Here is a 19,454-nt window from a genome sequence, read left to right as displayed (position 1 = left end):
CTGTAGTGTTGAGTCTTACCTGTGCAGTAGTAGATGACAATGGGAACAGTGCTCATGAAATTGAGTTCAAAAGCATGATGTTGACTCAGTTTACTCAGTGTCATAGTGTGATTTCTCAGCAGGTCTTTTTTAAATTTACATTTGAGTTTCTCTTTTACCCAATATGTTTGGGTCTGCTTTTCCTGTGTAAAAGAGCTGTATAAACAACCTTCTTGCAACAGGAAAGGAGATATTGAAGCATTTTTCTGAATAGCTGTTACACTGCTGTTCTTTACTGCAGCTTAACGTGTTGTTTGGGGGAGGCCTTGGCAGTGCTGAGTTAATGGCTCCTGTTCCTCCTGTCTACTCATTTCTGATCTGACACTGTCCCTTTTGCACCAATGCCCCTTTTATTTCTAGAATATTTGAGTTAATAGGGAACCTTCAGAAGAAGAAGAGTGCCTGAGCTACCAGACCGAGCATTTATACAGAAAACTCAAGTAACTTCAGCTGGTGCTACTGAGCAAGTTCAATAATTTCCTTGCCCTCATTTTCTGTGCCTCTCCTGCTGAGTTGGTCTGATAACTCTTTACTGGAGAGTATTCAAACTGCTTTCCCCTGGGTATGAGTCCAGTGCTGCAGTATTTTGCTGGAGTGTGATAGTCACAAAGAAAGTGACTTTGTAAAGGATGCAAAGACCATAAACACTGAAGAGATGCATATTTTACTTCATGGTTTGTTTACTGGCTCTGGGCCACAGCCTGCAGATGCAGCTGTTGTGCCCTTCCTTTGCCAGATCCTGGCACAGAGCTAGACCTCATAAGTCTTGTTGGGCCCAAGCTGGTTCCATACTGGTACCATGTTCCTGAAATAATAAAGGCAACGTAGAGACACTCTTCCTGCTCCTTTGCAGAGCCATCTCAGAGTGAGCTTTGGAGCGTGGTGTCGGGGTACTTCTCTGAGGAGATGTCTCAGCTGTTCAGGGCTAGGCTGGGTTTAGCGTGACCTGCCAGACTGGATCTAAGCTCCTTCAGTGGAGATGTGTATACCAGCATCTCTGCACTGCCTTCCTCAACATGTCCTGTGATATTTGTTTTCTCTCTTATCTTGTTTTCTCCCTCTCTTTCCATAATGAAGTGATTGTATCTTTTAACTTGGCCAGCTTTATTCAGGCGATAATCTAAACACCAGTACCGAGTAAAGGAACAAAAGGCTTTAAAAATCTGGAGCCAGATGTTTTGGAAAATACATATGGTATGTTTTGTGTGTTTCAGTTTTAAGAATGGTTCTCTGATGAGAGAGAGGATCAGAGATGACTGTGCTTCAGGCTCCTGGGATGAATTCTCCAAAGCCTTATCATCAACTGTTGCTGGAAACAATGGAAACTTGGGTATGAACCTTGGCAGGGCTGGGAGTTTGAGGGTTTGCTAGGTCACATACTTGACTGGTGGTGTACCTACTTTTTACCGATGATAAAGGTCAAGAATTAAGTAGAGCAAGGGATATTCATAATGCTCCATTGACAGCCTAAGTGTCATGGTGGTGTTTTCCTTCAATATTCACTAAATAAGAAAATTATGTAGCTTTTTTGGTCATTGAAAGGGTGTTAGTAACATCTTAGCTGTAGAATGTTTAAAACTGGTAATTTTTGGATGAGGTTTTCTTTAAAGTTTGTTTCTTTTTCTGAAGAGTCAATCCAAGTGGATTAAGTAGCTCCATGTTATTTCTTTCTCAATCATTTTGTTCGTGCATGTTGACAAAGCAGTAATTTCAAGGGATACCCAGATTTCCTGCATTTTCCCCAGTGCATGTCATAGAGTCATTTTAACCCTGTTTTTCCCCATGTTAGGGTAAGAGAATGAAATGAAGCAAGATTATGATAATGGAAATATTTTAAAAATACTAATAAACCCATGGATTTGAAGTTTTACGTTATTTTCTTTCCTACAGTTTAACATTTTACAAGTCTATTATATAGCTCTGGAATAAGCTATTGAAAGGTGAGCATATGTGTAATCAAGAATAAAATTAACCATTGCAGAGCAGGATTTGAAATCATCACCATCATCCCAGGTGTGAATTGATATAAGTAAAATTAATGTAAAAATTGTAGGTAATAAAGTTTTTAAATGTAGATCTTTAAGCTATGGAAGACTTTCACACCTTAGAAAAGTGAATTTATGGTACAGCCTCTTGACACTGTGAGATTAGATTTTTCATTTTTAGAAGCTCTGTTATGTTGTCTGTCAAATCCAATCTCTGTGGTGTTTTAAAATGACCAGGAATCTCTTTTCACTAGAAGACAAATCAATTCAGGTGTTTTAGAAAATGGGAAGGCTTATTCTAAAATTCCAAAGTCAGCCAATTTAGACAGTATTAAAAAAATTGCAAGTTGATGAAAATATTGTTACTGATATCAAGGATACCAGGACAGGGCCCTAAAGTTTTAAAATACATGTTATCGTATTTTCACTTGGATATCTCAATCCTCTATAAAATGGGTGTTTCATGGAATTCATCCCCAATAACCTGTATGCTAGAATAATCCCTAAGTATCTATGTACAAATGCAGTAATCTCCATAATTTGAGTGCCTGGGGGAATCAGAGCTAAGGTGTAACTGGTTAGGCACTCACCCTTTTATCCCTTGTTCCCCGCACTCCCTGTTGTGTGAGGAGATGCCTCTGCAGAGGTTTGGGGTCAGAAAGGAAATTTTGGGATATGCATCCCTTGACAGGGCCTGCAGATCCTTAACACACAGTTTTGCTTGCTGACAAGTTTTCAGAATGTTTAGACAAAAAGGTGATGTGTGCTAAAGCACAACATTAATTTTGGTGGCTTTTTTTTGCCTAATAATCAGAGAGCTCGTAGGGCAGCATAGCCTCTTTCCAAGGTCTGCACCTTAGAAACTCTCCTTAGTTTCTTAGCTATTCTCTTCAGTTTTTCTGCCCTCATTTTTTTCTTTTTTTTTTTTTTGTCTCCTCTCTTGAATATCTTTTCTTACCAACTCCTCTTGCCGTCAACACAAAAGAAATCCCTTTCACAGGTTTTGTCTAGCTGTCTACAAAGCATTGCTGCATTTCTTCAGATCTCATCAAAACTATTCAGAGACCGGCTCTGCTTCATGACTTAAAATATCTGATGTTCTCTAACGAGCTCATGAAACCTAATCCAGTGTATGAAGTGTTCTAATATTCCTGTACTCTTCTTATTAACTTGCCATTTTTTCTGTGTGTGTTGTTTGTTTCTTTCATCCTCGCATATGGCCTACTCAGACTATTGCTAGTATGTCTTATCTATGTTACTTGTGTGTGTGCATGTTCTGGTGACCTCTTTTGTAGGCTTGGTGTTCATTACATTGTTGGGATGCCTAGAGCCAGATGTACTAAAGATCCACATTTTGTAAATGGAGAGAATCATAGAATATTCTCAGTTGGAAGAGATCGGTGTGGATCCTTGGAGTCCAACTCCTGGCTCTGCACTGGAGAGCCCCAGGAATTACACCTTGTGCCTCAGAGCATTGTTAAGAAGTTAAAGCTGATAAATGTGTGGACTAAAATTAATAAAGAAACAGGCTCTGCGGTGATTCCAATGTCCAAATAAGTGATAAACATTTACTATCACTTTAGCTGCGTGCAGAAATAATACTCCAACTTCAGGCTGGGAGCAAACATGATACTCTTTAATGTTCCTTGATGCAGGTTTCTACTTTGATGTGATGGAAATTACTCCTGAAGCAGTTGGGATTCACAGATTCAACAGAGACAATCAAAAGGTAGTAATAATGTATTTAATAACTCAAACCTTGAAGGAGTGATGTCAAGGTTACAAATCTTTGCCATTATCTTCCCCCTCCCCCCTTCTGTCTGAGATACTTGTTGCCAGTTATTGATGCAAGTCCCTGGGATGATTTTCATAAGGAAGTATTTGGTTTGTAGCTTAAGAGTACCTACAATGCAATGTCTGAACTAGAACTTATATGGTATTTTTTGATGAAATATTTTCTCTACTGGAAAACATGGATATACTGAAACCAACACTGTCGCTGAAACAGGATTAACTTTAAGCTTATTGAGAGCTTAGGACACGTACATGACTTGGTCCTTGTCTTCTAAGTTTCGTGAAGCACAGATAAGGATGTGTTGAAACTTTGGGCTGTAATATTTTGTCTCTTATCTTGCTCTAAATGTGTATGTAAACTAAAGACATCACTTTGCTGTCCTGCATGTCTTGGAGTAACCCACAAGCTACATAGTGGTATGCAAGTAAACACAGGCTCAAATCCAAGTGGAATTAAATAGAAATTAAGTTATGGGAAGTTCTTTGTGTATTTTTAAATTTAATTTAATTTATTTTTATTTTATTTTTTTTTTTTTTCTTTTGTGGAATGGATGTTGTTTAATGTCTGGCTTTCTGGGTGATACTGAAACTCAAGAGATGTCTTTGATCAATCATGACTCCCAGTCGATTAAACCTCATGTAGGTGAACAGAGATTGATACAATCTTGTGTTTGCAGTGTAGCACTAGCCTCATAAGTGTTTGCCATTAAGTGAATGCTTAATCACTTCTACCTGTTATACAGATGTAGGCACTTACTGCAGTGCATGGAAAAGCTCAACTTCTTGTGAAATATTCCTTGCATTTGTTTGTAGTTCAATATTTTCCTGCTTCTGTTGCCTTTCTTATATTCTGGTTGATGAAAGGACAGAAAAAATGTTATATGTAGAAACTAAATAAATTAATGAAAAGATTACACGGTTTCACTTCAGTGCAGGCAGAAATAGATTTAAACTTCTGGGACATTGCTTAATGCATCTGAATTTTATCTACTTACTTTAATTTTATATTTTTGAGTTATTGATTCTTAAGCAGCCCTTAGTGCTGGGAAATGCACAGAGAAGAGTTTACAACTTGCTGCAGAACCTCTTCCCGTTGCGCATCGATTTCAGGTTTGGTGGATTTGCCAACAGCACCGAGGTTTTGGATTGGGTTCTCTGTCGTGAGTCTTTAGGTCCACCTTGTGTGTATGGGTGAAGACCTGGGGCCTAGATGGAAGAAGACCTCAGGGTGAAGACAAGGATATAATCAACTTTAAATCTGCCTTGTGTTTTATAACCACTCTCCAGCTTGGCTGGGTAAGGTGTTAACTTGATGCCTTCCCTCTTGGATGCAGGTTCCGGGCTTTCCAAAGGAAGTGGAAATACGAGCATTGATTGAAGGGCAGTTCATGGCCAAGAGGATTCATGCTGAAAAGCTGGGGTATAAAGTCTGTAAGTATGAGGAGGAGCTGCAGAACTGGAAATGACACTAGAGACCAAACACAAAGGTGGGAGCCCCCGGCAGTAATGTCAGTGTTGTGATTCCTGTCCTGCCTGATGGATACAGAAAGTGGTATGAATTCTCCATTAGTCTCTTGGAAAAATTACTGATGGTATATTGAGTGCAAAGTTTTGCAGATGTTAACTTTAGCAGAACCAGTGGTTTAACTTTAAGATGACTTCTTTTTCGAGTGTTCTTGCTGTCTCATTGTTTCTGAGCTGCATTGGCAATTTTTAAATAAGAGTTTGGACTTCAATAGCTTGTTAAGGGAAAGGAAGACCAGCCTTCTGCCTAAAGCAGAAGATTTTAACTCCGAAAATCCTCAGTTTTCTGTTAATAAACCAGAAACCCTTTCCTTGTTTCGTGATTTAGAAAGGAATAGACCCTGCTACCTAGAATTTATGATATGAATAGGTTTTAGCACATTGGAACAACGAAATCAGCCAGTGTTTTACCTATAGAAGTGGGATCAGATCATTACTAGGTGTACAATTCTGCAAAAAGAATACAGTCAAGTCTGTAAGATGTTTTACTGGTGTTTACTGTCAGTGTATCAGCCAGTGGCATCTTAAAAATACTGAGTTAATTCATCTGGAGGGTTTTTAATCAATGTTTCATTTTTAAAAATCATATTATTTTTATTTACATCCTGACCTCCTCCTTCACAAGCCAGTGCTTGACTCCTACCTCAGGCCTTTATCAATAATCATGAAGGATAGAATTTTTTTATTGTTTACTTTTAAGAGAGAACTCCAGGAGCTGAAAGTTGAGAAAATATAGAGATACTGGAACAAATCACAAGGTTTGACAACACCATCTCATAAATTTACGCTGTAAAGGTTTTCCTGTTATATATTTTCTTATATACTTGAAACTGTATTTATTTGGGGAGGTTATTTATGGACACAGGCAGAGTTTCAAATAGATTGTGTTTAGAATGCCTGTTTATCCTTTGTTCTTACATTCTGCTGCACCAAAGGCTTGGCTTATATAGCCTAGAAAGCTCATGGCTGAAGAGGACACCTCTCACTCTGTAAATGCCAGGGGGTTAAACAAGCACCAGAGTGCAAGAAGAACTATTTAATATATCACACAACCCTGACACAGAAACAAATGGGGAGAAGTTATCTGTAAATACATTTAGGCTGAGAAGGATAGCCAAAAATCTAACTAGTTTTAGGATGGGGCTTAATAAGCTTTAAGAACTCTTCGTTAATATTTCTTTTAAGTGCTGTAGGTGCCTACACTAAAAAGGAGATAGGTGTGATTAGATTATGTTCCTGTAGATTCCTTGGAATATTTTATGCTTTTGTTTTGCTGAAGCCCTAGGGTTTTTTAGCTATTTGGTGACTTAAGGGATGAGATGCTTTAAAAAAGAACTGCTGTACACAGGGTAGGCTGTGTGCATCTCCCACTTCTCCTTAGTGGTATTATTTAAATGTCATACTCTGTTATTTGTGTAGTGATGGCAGGCTCACATCTGCATTTGTTGTGTGACAGCTCCGAAAACAGGGTGTGTTCAGAATGTGTTTCAGGGTATGGATGAGCATTGTGGGAATTACTCTGGCATTGCCAGACTTTCTCTTGTTTAATAGCTGCTGTTTTTCAGGCTGGTTTTTTCCCCCCCTTTTAATGTGATTTAAAAGCTTATTTACTTTTTGGATGAAATACACAGTCAGGACCCTTGTGTTTATTCAATTCCTTTTAGGCCTTGTCTACATGGGGAATTTACTTTGATATTTCCAGGAATCAAGCCGATTTACATTCAGAAATATAATCACAGCAGTGTAAATCTTGCCTTTTTTTCTTTTTGTTGCTTTTGTTTAAACCAGTGGGAGAATACAGTTATAACTTCTCACAAGATCTGAAAAGTTATATGATGGCACCTATTAAATTGATCTGTAACAGAAAGGTGCGTGACATGGTCAGTCACAACAAATGCCTTGCTGTGGTGCCTTGAGATTTGTGTGGTGCATATGAGTCAGAAACCTGGCTAAGAATTTCCCCAGCTCTGGCACCAAGGTGCTGGAAAATTATTTTGGCAGCCATGAACCTGCCTCTCTGTTCTTGGGCCAAATGCAGTTTGGATGACTGCGATCGGAAAAGCAACAGCGTACGTGAGAGAGAATTTTTGTAAAAATAAATAAATAAAAATCTGGAGTTCTCAGTTATGCACTGTGAACAGGGCAAACATTAGATAATCCCTTAGAATTTGCTTTCAGTTAATGAATGTATTATCTTGCCAGGAGCAGTATTTTGAATCCTCAGTCTCACTAGTGCTGTGGGAAGAAGTGCAATGATGCTGAAAGAGCCTTTCGTAGGTGAGGTTTTGGTCCCAGTTGGATGTGTCTGGTACATTATAGATCTTATGTAAATTACAAATAATAGTTTAAAATACCCCTTAAAACAGCTCTTCAGGCACTGTTTGTGCTCAGTTTTCAGTGCAGCTCTGGTGCCAGTAGAGGGCAGGGGATTCTGTCTCATGAATTTTGTCTTCGAGGCTGGGATGTGTGTGTCAGCCTTGTTTTGAAAATGGCACAGAGTCACCAGATGATCCTTAGAAGAAAGGTTAAACCTTACATTAATTGTGATTTAAGGCTTTGAAAAGTGTGTGTCACTCTGTTCTAATTGCTCTAATCTTTCTCAATCAGATTTCAGGGGAAATCATTCAGTAACACCCTGTATCCTGTTTTGCTTATGTGCTTAAGGGGTGGACTGAGTGTTGAATCTAGAAACAAACAAGTGAAGTTTGGTCTGTCCCTGTTGTTTACATCCTCCCATTCAGAGATTCATGCAGATAAGGTGAAGTTTTGCCGTTCTGCCTTTATTTTCCTGAATTTTGATGGTATCACAAACACCTTCTGTTTTGTCTCTTCCTTCTTCTCTTGCAGCCATCCCCCTCTGAAAGCTGAACTCCCAACTGGAGTTTAGAGGCTGGACATACAGCCATGCTTGCTGTATGGTTTGGGGACTCTCTGAAGTCAAAACCATGGTAACTTTGTGGAGAAATGACAGTGTCTGCAGCTCAGTGACACAGATGATCACAGCAGCCATAAAGCTGTCAGTGGTACAGACTGATCTGCCAGTATATACTTTAATAATCTTGACAATCACTTCAGAATTGCTTCTATTCCTGACCAAGCAATCCTAAAGCTCACCCTAAAATTGACTGACTAGAAAATGTTGCCGTGGTCCTTGCTTGGACCTTGTGAATCTGTCCTAGTGAAGACCAAAAACCTGATAATTTTTGGGAGCAAAATCTATCCCCCTGCCTACTATCAGGTGAAGTAAGTACTGTCATGATGTATGCTACATATGCTGAAGGAAAACAGCACACAGTTAGGGGTTCTGGTGTTGATCACACATCTAGTCAATAGATATTTAAATTATATGCTGGTCTACAGTGTAGAAACCTTCATGTCATTGGTAATCTGAGCCCTAAGCCCATACATACTGAGTCAGATGTGTGTTAGAATTGTGTTAAATCAGCCTTTGTGGGACTGCAACAGCAATTAATAAATTCTACCTTGTAGGAGGACTGATTATCTGGGCTGGAGTCTCTGTTGAAGTTCTAAACTTTGGACAGGGCTTTCTGCCTTCATGTTGTTGTGCCTGTCAGTGAGTTCATCGTACTCCAGTTGTCCACTGTGTTGTTCTGTCCCATTTATACCTTTAGGAATCTTATTCTGCCACGTAACTGTCATCAGCAGAGGCAGGTGGACAGGAGGTGCCTCATTTTACAAGTCAGGCTTTGCCCATAAACCCCCGTTTCTGTGATTATTGTGTAATTTATAGTTTCTTACATACATAAATCCATCACTCGCAAATTATGTTGGTGCTCTGAATTCTACTGACCGTGCGTGGGGCTTAAGTACTGGCTGGGGTTACACAGACATGCCTTGGCTTTGCACTGGTGTAAGAATAAGCCCATTTTTTTCAATGAGGTGCATTCTTGAATAAAACAGCAATCCTGCAGTGCTTGGAAAAGAAAAGGGGAACCTCAGGGCATGCTGGGTCTGATTTCTCAGTGATTAGAGAGGAGACTTCTATATCTGAAGAATTCAGTCTAAGATTACATGAGGGCAAACTGCAAGGGGACAAATTTCCCTTTTCTTCAGGTGGTGGTTTCTTCCCATGCTCTTTTCAGCAGGCTGAAGGCAGCAGTAATGTGTGGCTCTTTATAAGCAGGGAAAGCAGTCTGATGGTGGGAAGGGAGCTCAGAAAATAGAATCATGGAATCACTGAGGTTGGAAAAGACCTCCAAGATCACCAAGCCCAACATTTGACCCATTCCCACTAAACGTGTTGCAAAGTGCCACGTTTACTTGTTTTTTGAACACTTCCAGGGCTGGTGACTCCATGGCTTCCCTGGGTGGCCAGTTCCAGAATATCAATTACTACAATATGGAGCAGTTGTGTTTCATCCTTCATGTTGTCACGTGGAGGCACAGAAACCTGAAGGCGAGATGCGAGGCTGTCACTTCACGGCACAGTGTTGGCACACTGGAGGATGGAGTGGCTCTCCAGTTTGGCAAGGCTCGATGCCACTGGTCCTCAGGATGATCCAGGGATGCCTTTGTGTCAGGCTATGAGACAGGCTTTTCTGGTGGTGGATGTTTTTGGCTGACTGGCTTTCATAACTGTGGTCTCCAAAACTCTTAGGAATTATTTGGAACACGGGGCTACTTGTTCTGTCAGTCACTTTTGCCTTCCCTGCTAAGCATGTTTCTACTCCAGTTGTAGCAGTGTTTTGGCTGAAATGAGGAACACTGGGAGTGAGGCCATTTTGTAGCTGCATACAGATTAAATTGATGTTTATGCCCTGCGGGATTTAAATTTCTTAGAGAAATCAATACTAAAATGTTGTGTTGGCTTCGTGCTTGTCTCTTGCTGTTTGCTGCCAAGAGCGCTGATGGTGTTTCAGCAGCACGAGGGCGATGGCTTTGTTAGGGGCCTTTTGCTTCAGCGAGTGAGTGAAAACAGTTTAAAAATGATTAGAAGGACAGTGCCCCTGATGGGAGGTTGAAGTTTTTTGTTTGAAGAAATAGTGAATAGTGGTAACAGTCAAACTGGAATGTATGTGAGTAGGGGTGGGGCAAAGTGTACTGCTTGGTGCGCAGTGCAAGCAGACCACAGATAAGCCTTGCCATCAGATCTTAAGCCTATATTTTTGAGGGAGGAACACTGGCTCAAGAAGTACTTTGAAATTCATCAGAGGCAGGATCTTCCTCCCAGATAAGCCAGTCATTCTGCTGCAGAGGATATTTGTATTTTCTGATGAAGCTTCTGGCTGATAAGAGTGCCAGTGTGAGACAGGCAATACCTTGCCAAGAACTTGACTGTATGCCCTCTTATTTTCCACAGAGCATCAGACTTTTATCACGTAGCTGAGCCTTCTAGGCATGATCAAGCAAGGCTTGGTTTTAAGCCAGTGATCTGGAGTAAAAGGTTGGTTAGCTCATTACCCTGACCAGGTATTTTACAAAAAAGGGCTTTTTATTATTAGTTGGCTCGGGAGAGTAAAGTATTAGTTTAACTAAATTTTTAAAGGATTAGATAAAATGCCTCTGAAGGAAATGACCTCATGTGCTATAAGGAAGCTGCTTACGTGCTCTAGAATTTTTCATGCAGTGGCTATTGTCTTGCTTTTATTTTGTTTTATTGTTGTCATACATATACAGGAAACACAATGAAGACAGAAAACCTGAAGAGTTAATAAAAAGATTGGAAAGGGTACTATCTGTCTTTCTTTTCTGACACGATGATAAAATGTTGTCATTGTTTGAACAATTGCTTTTAATGTTTGGTCAGCAAAACACCGAGTATGTAAATGGTTCAATTCCTGTGCCCTGATGTTAGGAGAGATTGTTTATGACTGTGTCAGTGGATGTACTATTGAAGCAGAATTCAGAAAAATAGTCAAGCTGTCAGTTTGCTGGTTTTGTTAGAGCTTTGTGGATCTCTGGAAGCTGGGGACTTGGAGATCAGTTGGGCTATCTACTAAATCTCCCTTTATTGCTTGTTTTTTGAGACTGATCTACAGTTTTAAATCCAATTAGATTAGCAAGGGAATGACATGACTGCAGTCTATAAGTACCTTCTTGGGGAAAGGAAAGTTGATAGTATAGGACTCCTGAGCCTTACAGACAGAAACATTATGGTTCAATAACTGGAAGCTGAAAGCAGGCAAGCCTCAAATGACAAGCAAGGTGCAGATTTTTAACAGAAACTGAAATCAAACACTGCAGCAATTGACACTGGTGTAGTGAATTCTTTAGCACTGGCTGTTTTAAGAACAAGATTTATTTTTTATTCCCTAAAACCAGGTGCTCTGATCTAAAGAGATCCATTTGTGTAATAGAAAGGTGAGTTCAAATGATGAGAGTGGTCCATTCCATCTTGGACACATGGGAGTCTTTAAGAAATGCCATTGCTAGGAAGTTCATCTGACTCACAGCTACATACACATTGCTGTGTATTAATCATTTATACCCACAGCAGCTGTTGGTATCACTGTAGGTAATGCCCTGTTTTCACTGTCATTCTGCTTGTAAAATATTACATTTACCTTAGCTGACACTTAGTGAAATGCTACGTATTTATTACTTTATCTCTCTCTTTCTGTGTCTTTCTGTATTTTCATTTTAGTTGTTCAAATTTGACAGGCCTGTTAGTGAACTCTAATCAGCTCTCCCAAGATTCCCTAGTCCCTCCAGCTGTCTCTCCTTTTCTCTGGTTTAAGGTAATTCAGCTTCTTTTACACATCTCAGGTTGTGCATCACTTCTGAGCACTAAGTGTCTCAGTGCTTTCACTTGCATCAATCCACACTTGAGGATCTGAATGTTAACAGGGGTTCTACTAGAGTGGTCATTCTTTCCCCACCTGCTCTACTTGCCTGCACATACAGTGATTTTTAACTGTGATTCTTTGTGGCATGAAATCAGGCAAGGTGATTTTTCCGTACTTTAAAAAAGATTACTGCCTAATTTTTAAAAACAATTTTAAATATCTAGAGCTTTGCTTCCATCCAGACTTTGACTTCCAGAGGACAGCTACTCAGTGCTTACTCAAATTATCTCGAGAAAAAAAATTACCAACCACCTCCCACATTTCTTTTTTAAGTTAAACCCAAGTAAAAGTTCACACAGCTGTGGATAAGAGTGATTTTGATTTCCACTTGTATAACTTTCAACTCTCTTCAAACACGAAGAATTAATTCAGGAAACTTTTTTTTTTTCTTATTTCTGGCCCAGTGGTTTTCAGGAACATACATGAAGGGTATTCTTTAAACTATAATGTTATTTAACCTGTACGTGGTGTCTAATTTATGCACCAGCAAAGGTGTGCATGGTGCACGTAAAATGACAGATCTCAGCCCCAAGGCTTCCACAATGTCAGTTTAGTCCAAGTGTGAAGGGTGGGAAAGGATGGGAGTTCATGAAAAATAAGCTTCAAGTGCAGTGTGTACTTTTAAGTTCTCTCTCTGAGGTGAGTAAGAACAGAAATGTGTTAGCTTTGCACTTGTAAGCTGGAATTTGGAATCTGTGTGAGGACTGACCCGAAGAAGAGAAATAGGATGTGTGGAAGAGTGAGATTAGAGCATCTGCAGAATTAAGTCCCTTAATGATATAGTGGGTGACATGAAATTCCCGATCCCAGCTTCTGGACAGTGATATAATTTTTCTCTTTGATGTTCAAAAGGCTGGACTTGACAGTGTCTTGCAGTGACCTTCAGCTTGTCAGTGCTGTAACTTTCCTAGCAGGAAAATCTAAAGAATGGATGAAAGAAAGTTTGCTTGAATCTGAAGTTGTCTTTTTCTGACTGCAGTTAGAGTGACTGTACAGCATCAGAAAAAGTAAAACTAAACTCAGGAGTACCTGCTGAGCATTGTACATCAATTACTATTCAAGTAGAAAGTGAGTTTAAAAATGGCCACTTTTCTACCACTTCTGTTGGTTCTAAAGTATTTGTATTCTTTTTGACAATATCTGAAGCTTAATAAGAAATGTCAAGAAATCCCTGAAAGCTGGCAATTTGAAATTAAAAATAGAAGTATGTATATACACACAAGCAAAGGATGGGTTCATGGTGGTTTTATTTTTCATAGTGCCTCAAAGTGAATTAGCTCTTTAGAGGATGCCTCTACTGCAGATAACTGCACTCGTCAAGTTTTATCTGAAATGTTCCTAAAGTGTGGCTTAGCTCTTAACATTTCACCTCTGGTTGTGCCTATCTCGGTGGAGTCTTCTGAAATGCATATTTATGATACATTTTCAGAAGTTCTGTTGGATGAAAGTTCAATTAGCTCCCATTTGCAGAAATCAGCTGCATCTTTCTCAAATATAAATCTGTGGGCTTTTCTGTTTCCACTTTTGCAGTAAGACCAAGTGAAAGGAGTGGCTGCACAGGACTTTGAGTGAGCTGCCAGACTCTTTTATGAAGAGTTGGGCCTGTCCAGCTTCAAGAAGAGAAAAATGAGGGGTGCCCTCATCAATGTGTACAAATGTCTGAAGGGAGGGTGTCAGAGGATGAAGCCAGGTTCTTCTGCAGCAGGCTGAAAATGATGTACAGAAATTCTGCCTGAATTTGGTTACTGTGGGGGTGACTGAGCACTGGAACAGGTTGCCCAGAGAGGCTGTGAAGTCTCCCTCACTGGAGATACTCAAAATCCATCTGGACACAATCCTGAGTAAAGTGCTTGACAGAGGGATTGGACTGGATGACCTCCAGTGGTTCCTTCCAAATTCATGTGTTCTGTGATTCTGTGAATGCTCTGTCTGAAAAATCCCACCAGAAGGTGTTTAGTGTGCACAGACACATAATTTTGGATTCTTTCTGTGTAGAAAGCAGCAGTACTACCAAAGGTAACAGTACTACACAACATATATTCATTCTAGAAGTAGTATCAAATAACAGTACTATTTTGGACAACAAAAGAACTGACTTGTAAATATGTTCAGTTTTGCTAGCCTAAAGTTGGTGGCCAAAGCTTCAGTGTGCTTGCCTATCTAGTCAACGTACTCCATCATTTAGCAGCTTTCTTCAGGGTGTTCTTATGTCTTGTTTTCAACAGGGTGACATCACTTTAATTACATTTCAAATGCGGGCTTTGTTGGTAGAGGGCTTTGTATCCTAGAGGTATCCATGTGCTGAAGGGAAGGCTCCTGGGGGTTCTATACCAGCACGTCACTGGCTGCCTTCTCTGTTTCCAGGACTGGGTCACTCAGTTCCTTCTGTCTCCGTTGCCGGTATCTGTTACCAAACAGGGTAGATGTCAGCGTTTATCTGCACAGAGCCATTTCCACACCTCAAGAAAGCTGCAGGGTGCTCAGCATTGTTACAGGTCAGCAAAATATTCCAGTCCTCTTGGTGGCCAACTTAAAACACGCAAACCAGCAGAAAATAATGCCATGTATTAGTCTGTGTAGCAGCAGCCCTGTGGGTAGCATTGGAATGAAGGTGGTCACTGGTCAGAGAGCTGGAGGGATTTTGAAGGTTATTTTCAAAAGCATTAAGTCTCTTCACTGAGGGTGCTCTCGATCTTTTTTTTTCCTGTGTTTATTCTGGTCAAAAATGAACTTTTTGTTATTTTGAAGTGGTTCTAATTATAATGGTAATACAAATCTACAAGTGAAGAGCTGCTTGAGTAATCTCTTCAAATTAAGTGCACTTCTAGTTAAATGATTTAAGTTTACCTGCAAATGAACAATTTTGCTGCAGAGAAAGTGATACAAAGCTCATATTGGGTACTTAATTTTGTGAACATAAAGGCCTGGTGCTCACTGAAATGGAGCATCTGAAACCATTGCTTTTAAATATGGCACCTCAAAATAAGAAATTGCTGGCATATCTATTTGAAAAGGGGGAATTGTCTTTATAAGCAAATTGCAAGTAGTCAGGACTTAGTGACTCCTAGTTAATTTCTGTGTTTTAAAGTCCTTTTTTATACATTACTTAAAGGTATTAAATTCTATAAAATACGGTATCTGCTCTGAGCTGTATTCAGGTCGGTGCCAATTTGGGGTGTTATCTAGGCTGTTGCTTACAAGAGTAATCACTGCAAGGGCATTGCTGTTGATTTCAGTGTTGCCATTTGCATGAATAATCACGAGAACCAGGAGAGTGCAGGATTATAACCCTGATTTTCAATCCCTGTTATATGCTTGAAAATGAGCTTGACAGCTCCTTGGAGGTCTGACCATTTCACCTTTCTTCACTTTAACCAAGGGACTAAACTTTTGGAGTGAGCAGTTCCAGCTGAGAGTGGCCTCAGTTTGACTTCTTGCATCTACCTCCTCCCTACATCCTCACTGTCTGAGGTGGTGGCATGTCCAGATCCCCCAAATCAGCCGGACAATCCGTGAGACTACAAAAACAAAAGTATCCTGAGGGCTGAGGTAGAATGTGCTCTGTTGTGCTTGTAAAACAAGGAAATTATATATGTAAAACTTGATAGTTATACACAAACACTATATATATATGTGTATGTATACAATAATGCTTATAGTAATGCCTGTATCATACAAATAACTTTTCTATAGAGGATGGGAGGCAAAACTACATATTTACAGAGATTTTTATTTTTGTTATTATAACTGACATTTTTCTAAAAGGAATATTTTCTCTGAGTAGTCACTCATGCAAGTGACTGCTGCACGTGGAGATGCAGAAAATGTCTTGTGGCTCGGGTAACTCATCTGTGTCTGATGCTTAGGAGTAATGCCACAAATGTATGGAAAAAGTGATTTAATGGATGGTGTATACCTAAGAGCTCCACATAAAAGGCTCAAAGAACAATTATCTAAGTTGAATGCAGTGTTTTAAAAACAGCTTCATCCATTTTCCTGCCATTTTTTGTGCTTTTCCTCTAAATAACTCTAATGTATATTAATTAATTGCTTGAAATAATACCAATAAATCTAACAAGGTTTGTCTAAAGCTTGACTGCACAGAGGAAACTTCATGTTTGTTCCAGTGCTGAGAGAAAAAAAATCATTTACTGAAAATATTGAGAAAGCTAATATTAATTTAGATGGAACTTAATGAAATCTTTAATGGCTTTTTAAAATTATTTTCTTTAGATTTTAATTTGAATTAAATCATTACTATTGTTAAATTAGTTAAACACTAAATTAAGAAATGCAAATGAAGTGAGCCAAAAAATCCAGTGTGGTTATTGTTTTTATTGATATATGTAGGCTAGTGGTGCGGAGCAAATTCCAATTATATCTGATCTGTTATTCGCAGTACAAGTTCCTGACTCTTCATTAAGTGTAATACATTAGAATAAATGCTTTGTTCAATAAGAGCTTGGAAAATACCAGTATTGCAATAAACTGCTTGCTGCTCTTGCCTCTTTGTTTGGGCTGTTAGCGCTGTGTATAATGTGGGCTTCAAGGCTTTCTAGTTTAAAGTTTTAAAATCCTGCCCAGCTGGGATCATCAGAGAAAGATAAATGTAGGCAGTGTAGTCACAGGAGGCCCAGGAGCGAGGGAGAGTTGCTGAAGGCAACTCCATTACATACATGAGTTCACCTGAATAAATATTCAGAGGCTTCTGTTTTGCTAACTTTAAACACCAGTAGCTAGCGAGGAAAATGCTCATTTCACATGATATATCTCCCTATATGATTAAAACATCCAAAATAAATAAAGCGTGTCTTCACCTACCAGAACTCGAATGATCCGAGTTGTTCTTTATCCTTTTGTTCATATTTTCTTTTATAAAACGCCTTTATGAAATAGTGACTGAAATCAGTAGAAATCTAGGGAGGAAAGAGCAAAATGTGCGTGCCCCTTTGGGCTTGTCTGCTTTGTGCACAGCCAAGGTATTCACCTGTGTAAAAGCCCCTTTTTCAATTTTAAGCGATTGTTTTTCCTGGAACCCGTTCAGGAAGGTGAAATGGAGCAAATCAGATGCCAATCCTTCCTGTAGCTACCCTGTGACACTCCCATGTGGAGAGAGGATGCTGCAACAACTGAGGGTGCACCTTGCTGCATGACTGAGCAGGTTGGGCATGTGTGGTGGTGCTCTGGATAAAGTGGTGGGTGTTTTCCAGAGCTCCTGTTCAAGCCGCTAGAGGAATCGTATTATTACACACCGTGGGAGAAGTTGCCTGTCCTGTTGATCCCCCATGCAGAAGAAGTGTCCTTAGCTTGCCAGTACAGTAATAAAAAATACCTTCAGCTCAGTGTGCTCCTCAATTCAATTTATTCTAGCTGTGTCAAGGCACATGTCCAGCACAAGTGGATGAGCTGCCTCTGCTCTGGCTGCTCTGCATTATTTACAGCAGGATGTAGAGAAAAAACACGAGGCCTCATTACTGTTTTACAACTTTCTGGAAAGCACTGTTGGACTTGGGAATCCATGCAAGTGGGATGCTGACAGAGCAGTGGTGACAGCTGATGTTTGCAGCAGTTGCTCTGGTTTCACTGGACATGAATACTTTTTTTCTCCCAGTGTATGAGGTAAGCAGTGCTGGTAGCTTCATGTGAGTAATACTGATTCAGCTGCAGTTAACCTGTTCCTGGCAGGATAACTGCTGGAGCTGATGTGATGGAGGCTTGTGAGGTGGTTACTCTTCTTTTTAGCCTAATGTGATGGGCATAGCTTGTGTATCCGAAGTGCTGGTTGGCCCTGGGAGATGGGATTTTGTGGTGGAATTGGGTTGTTTGCATTGTCTTTGTCTAGAGGGAGAGCATGTGGCAGAGTGGGAACAAGGCATTGAACTCTGAGCATATCTGTCAGCCTTCTTCCCGGTTCCCAGAGAAATTTTTGGCCATTCTACTCCAAATATTGAAAACAAGCCCTTTTCCCGTACTCTCTCTCTGTCCTTCTCCTCTTGTTTCAGTTTCATGGAATTCTGAATCCTCCTGCATCCACAGCCATTCAAAATGGTTCTGTGAAGGCACTGAAACACACCATAATGTTTTATTACTGGAATGACTTAAAAAAACCCCGTTTTCTGCGTCATGATGAGGACCCTGAGGATATTTTCCATGTTACTTTGTTTCGTGCATTTGACTGCTCAGTAACTGCTACCATGCAATTAGCAAAATGCTTCCCTTTTTTTGATGCATTCCTCCCATGTTTGACTCATGGCTCGAATCCTTCAAGTGTGGCTCCAAAATGACCCCCCGAAACACTTTGATCTGTCAGTGTACTCCATTCCCATGGTCATCCCTAATGCATACCTCAAAATGACACTGTTTTAGACGAAAAACCTCCTGGATTTTACACTGGGTTTGTTGCTGAGGGTGATGGCAGCTACCAAGTGCCTCCTTGCAGTGGTGATGTGTAGCTGGGGAGTTTCTGGCTTGCAGACAGAGATTTTTACCTTGCAGGGAGTGTCTTATGGTTTTGATGCTGGCACCGCTCAGGCTTCTCTTCTTGAAGATTTTTGAAAACGCTCTTACGCGGATGTTTTCAGGTGCTTCTTCCAAACTTATGGGTCTTTTTGCCACACTGTCATCAGAGGATAACTGGACTTCCAGAATGATCTTCTGGCCTTCTTAGGACCGTGCTGCAATAGCATCATCTTGTATTTCAGCTAAACTGAATGATGTGGCATTGCAGCAATCTACAAAGAACAAGGATCTCTGCATCCAGGCAGAGCCAACAGTGGTTATTTTCAAAGCATACTGTTAAGTAGGAACCAGTTATGGAGAGTCCTGGGAGCACTGGCATGGAGGAAAGGTGGTTGGTATTGACCTTTAGGGTTTGACCACGCTGCACAGCAGGAGCTTGTGTTGCTTCCTCCTGCAAAACAGGCTGGTTTCAGGTGGCTGGAAGGGTTTGCAGGCTCTCACCCAGGCCAGGCAATCAAGCCAGAATAAGTGAAAGCACTGGGTTATGAATAGTACAGGTGCTATGAATAGTGAGGATAAGTAGTGCTGCATTAGAATATAAATCTTAATCAGGATTAACCCACAGCAAATATGTACCTATGGAGCAGAGCATGCTGTATGAATAGGAAAGAAGCTACATAAATGGATTCTATAATTTCAGAGAAAGCTCTACTTCCAGTCTAAAAGTGGTCATGCCCTTTTACACTCCAAGGAGAACTCTCATTGCACTGAGGATGAAGCTTTTCTTTGAAATCAAATTTGTTCATTGGCCCACAACTGAGAAAAACTTGCTGCAGCATTTGTGCAG

General features: G+C 40.1%; 1 protein-coding gene across 4 annotated transcripts in view; it reads left to right on the top strand.

Moving 5' to 3' along the window:
• The window catches only part of XYLB (xylulokinase), an 88,270-nt gene that overhangs the window by 25,584 nt on the left and 43,232 nt on the right, over positions 1–19,454 (top strand). For all 4 annotated transcript variants that reach the window (XM_027893735.1, XM_027893737.1, XM_027893736.1 and 1 more), the window contains 3 exons: positions 1,254–1,369; positions 3,680–3,753; positions 5,153–5,249. In XM_027893735.1, the coding sequence (XP_027749536.1) occupies positions 1,254–1,369; positions 3,680–3,753; positions 5,153–5,249 (287 nt within the window). The remainder of the gene's footprint in view (positions 1–1,253; positions 1,370–3,679; positions 3,754–5,152; positions 5,250–19,454) is intronic.

The sequence above is a fragment of the Empidonax traillii genome, unplaced genomic scaffold, assembly GCF_003031625.1.
Source record: "Empidonax traillii isolate 1590-97213 ecotype Southwest subspecies unplaced genomic scaffold, ASM303162v1 scaffold404:size960789, whole genome shotgun sequence".
Taxonomy (NCBI): domain Eukaryota; kingdom Metazoa; phylum Chordata; class Aves; order Passeriformes; family Tyrannidae; genus Empidonax; species Empidonax traillii.
This window is presented reverse-complemented; position numbering and strand designations above follow the sequence as displayed.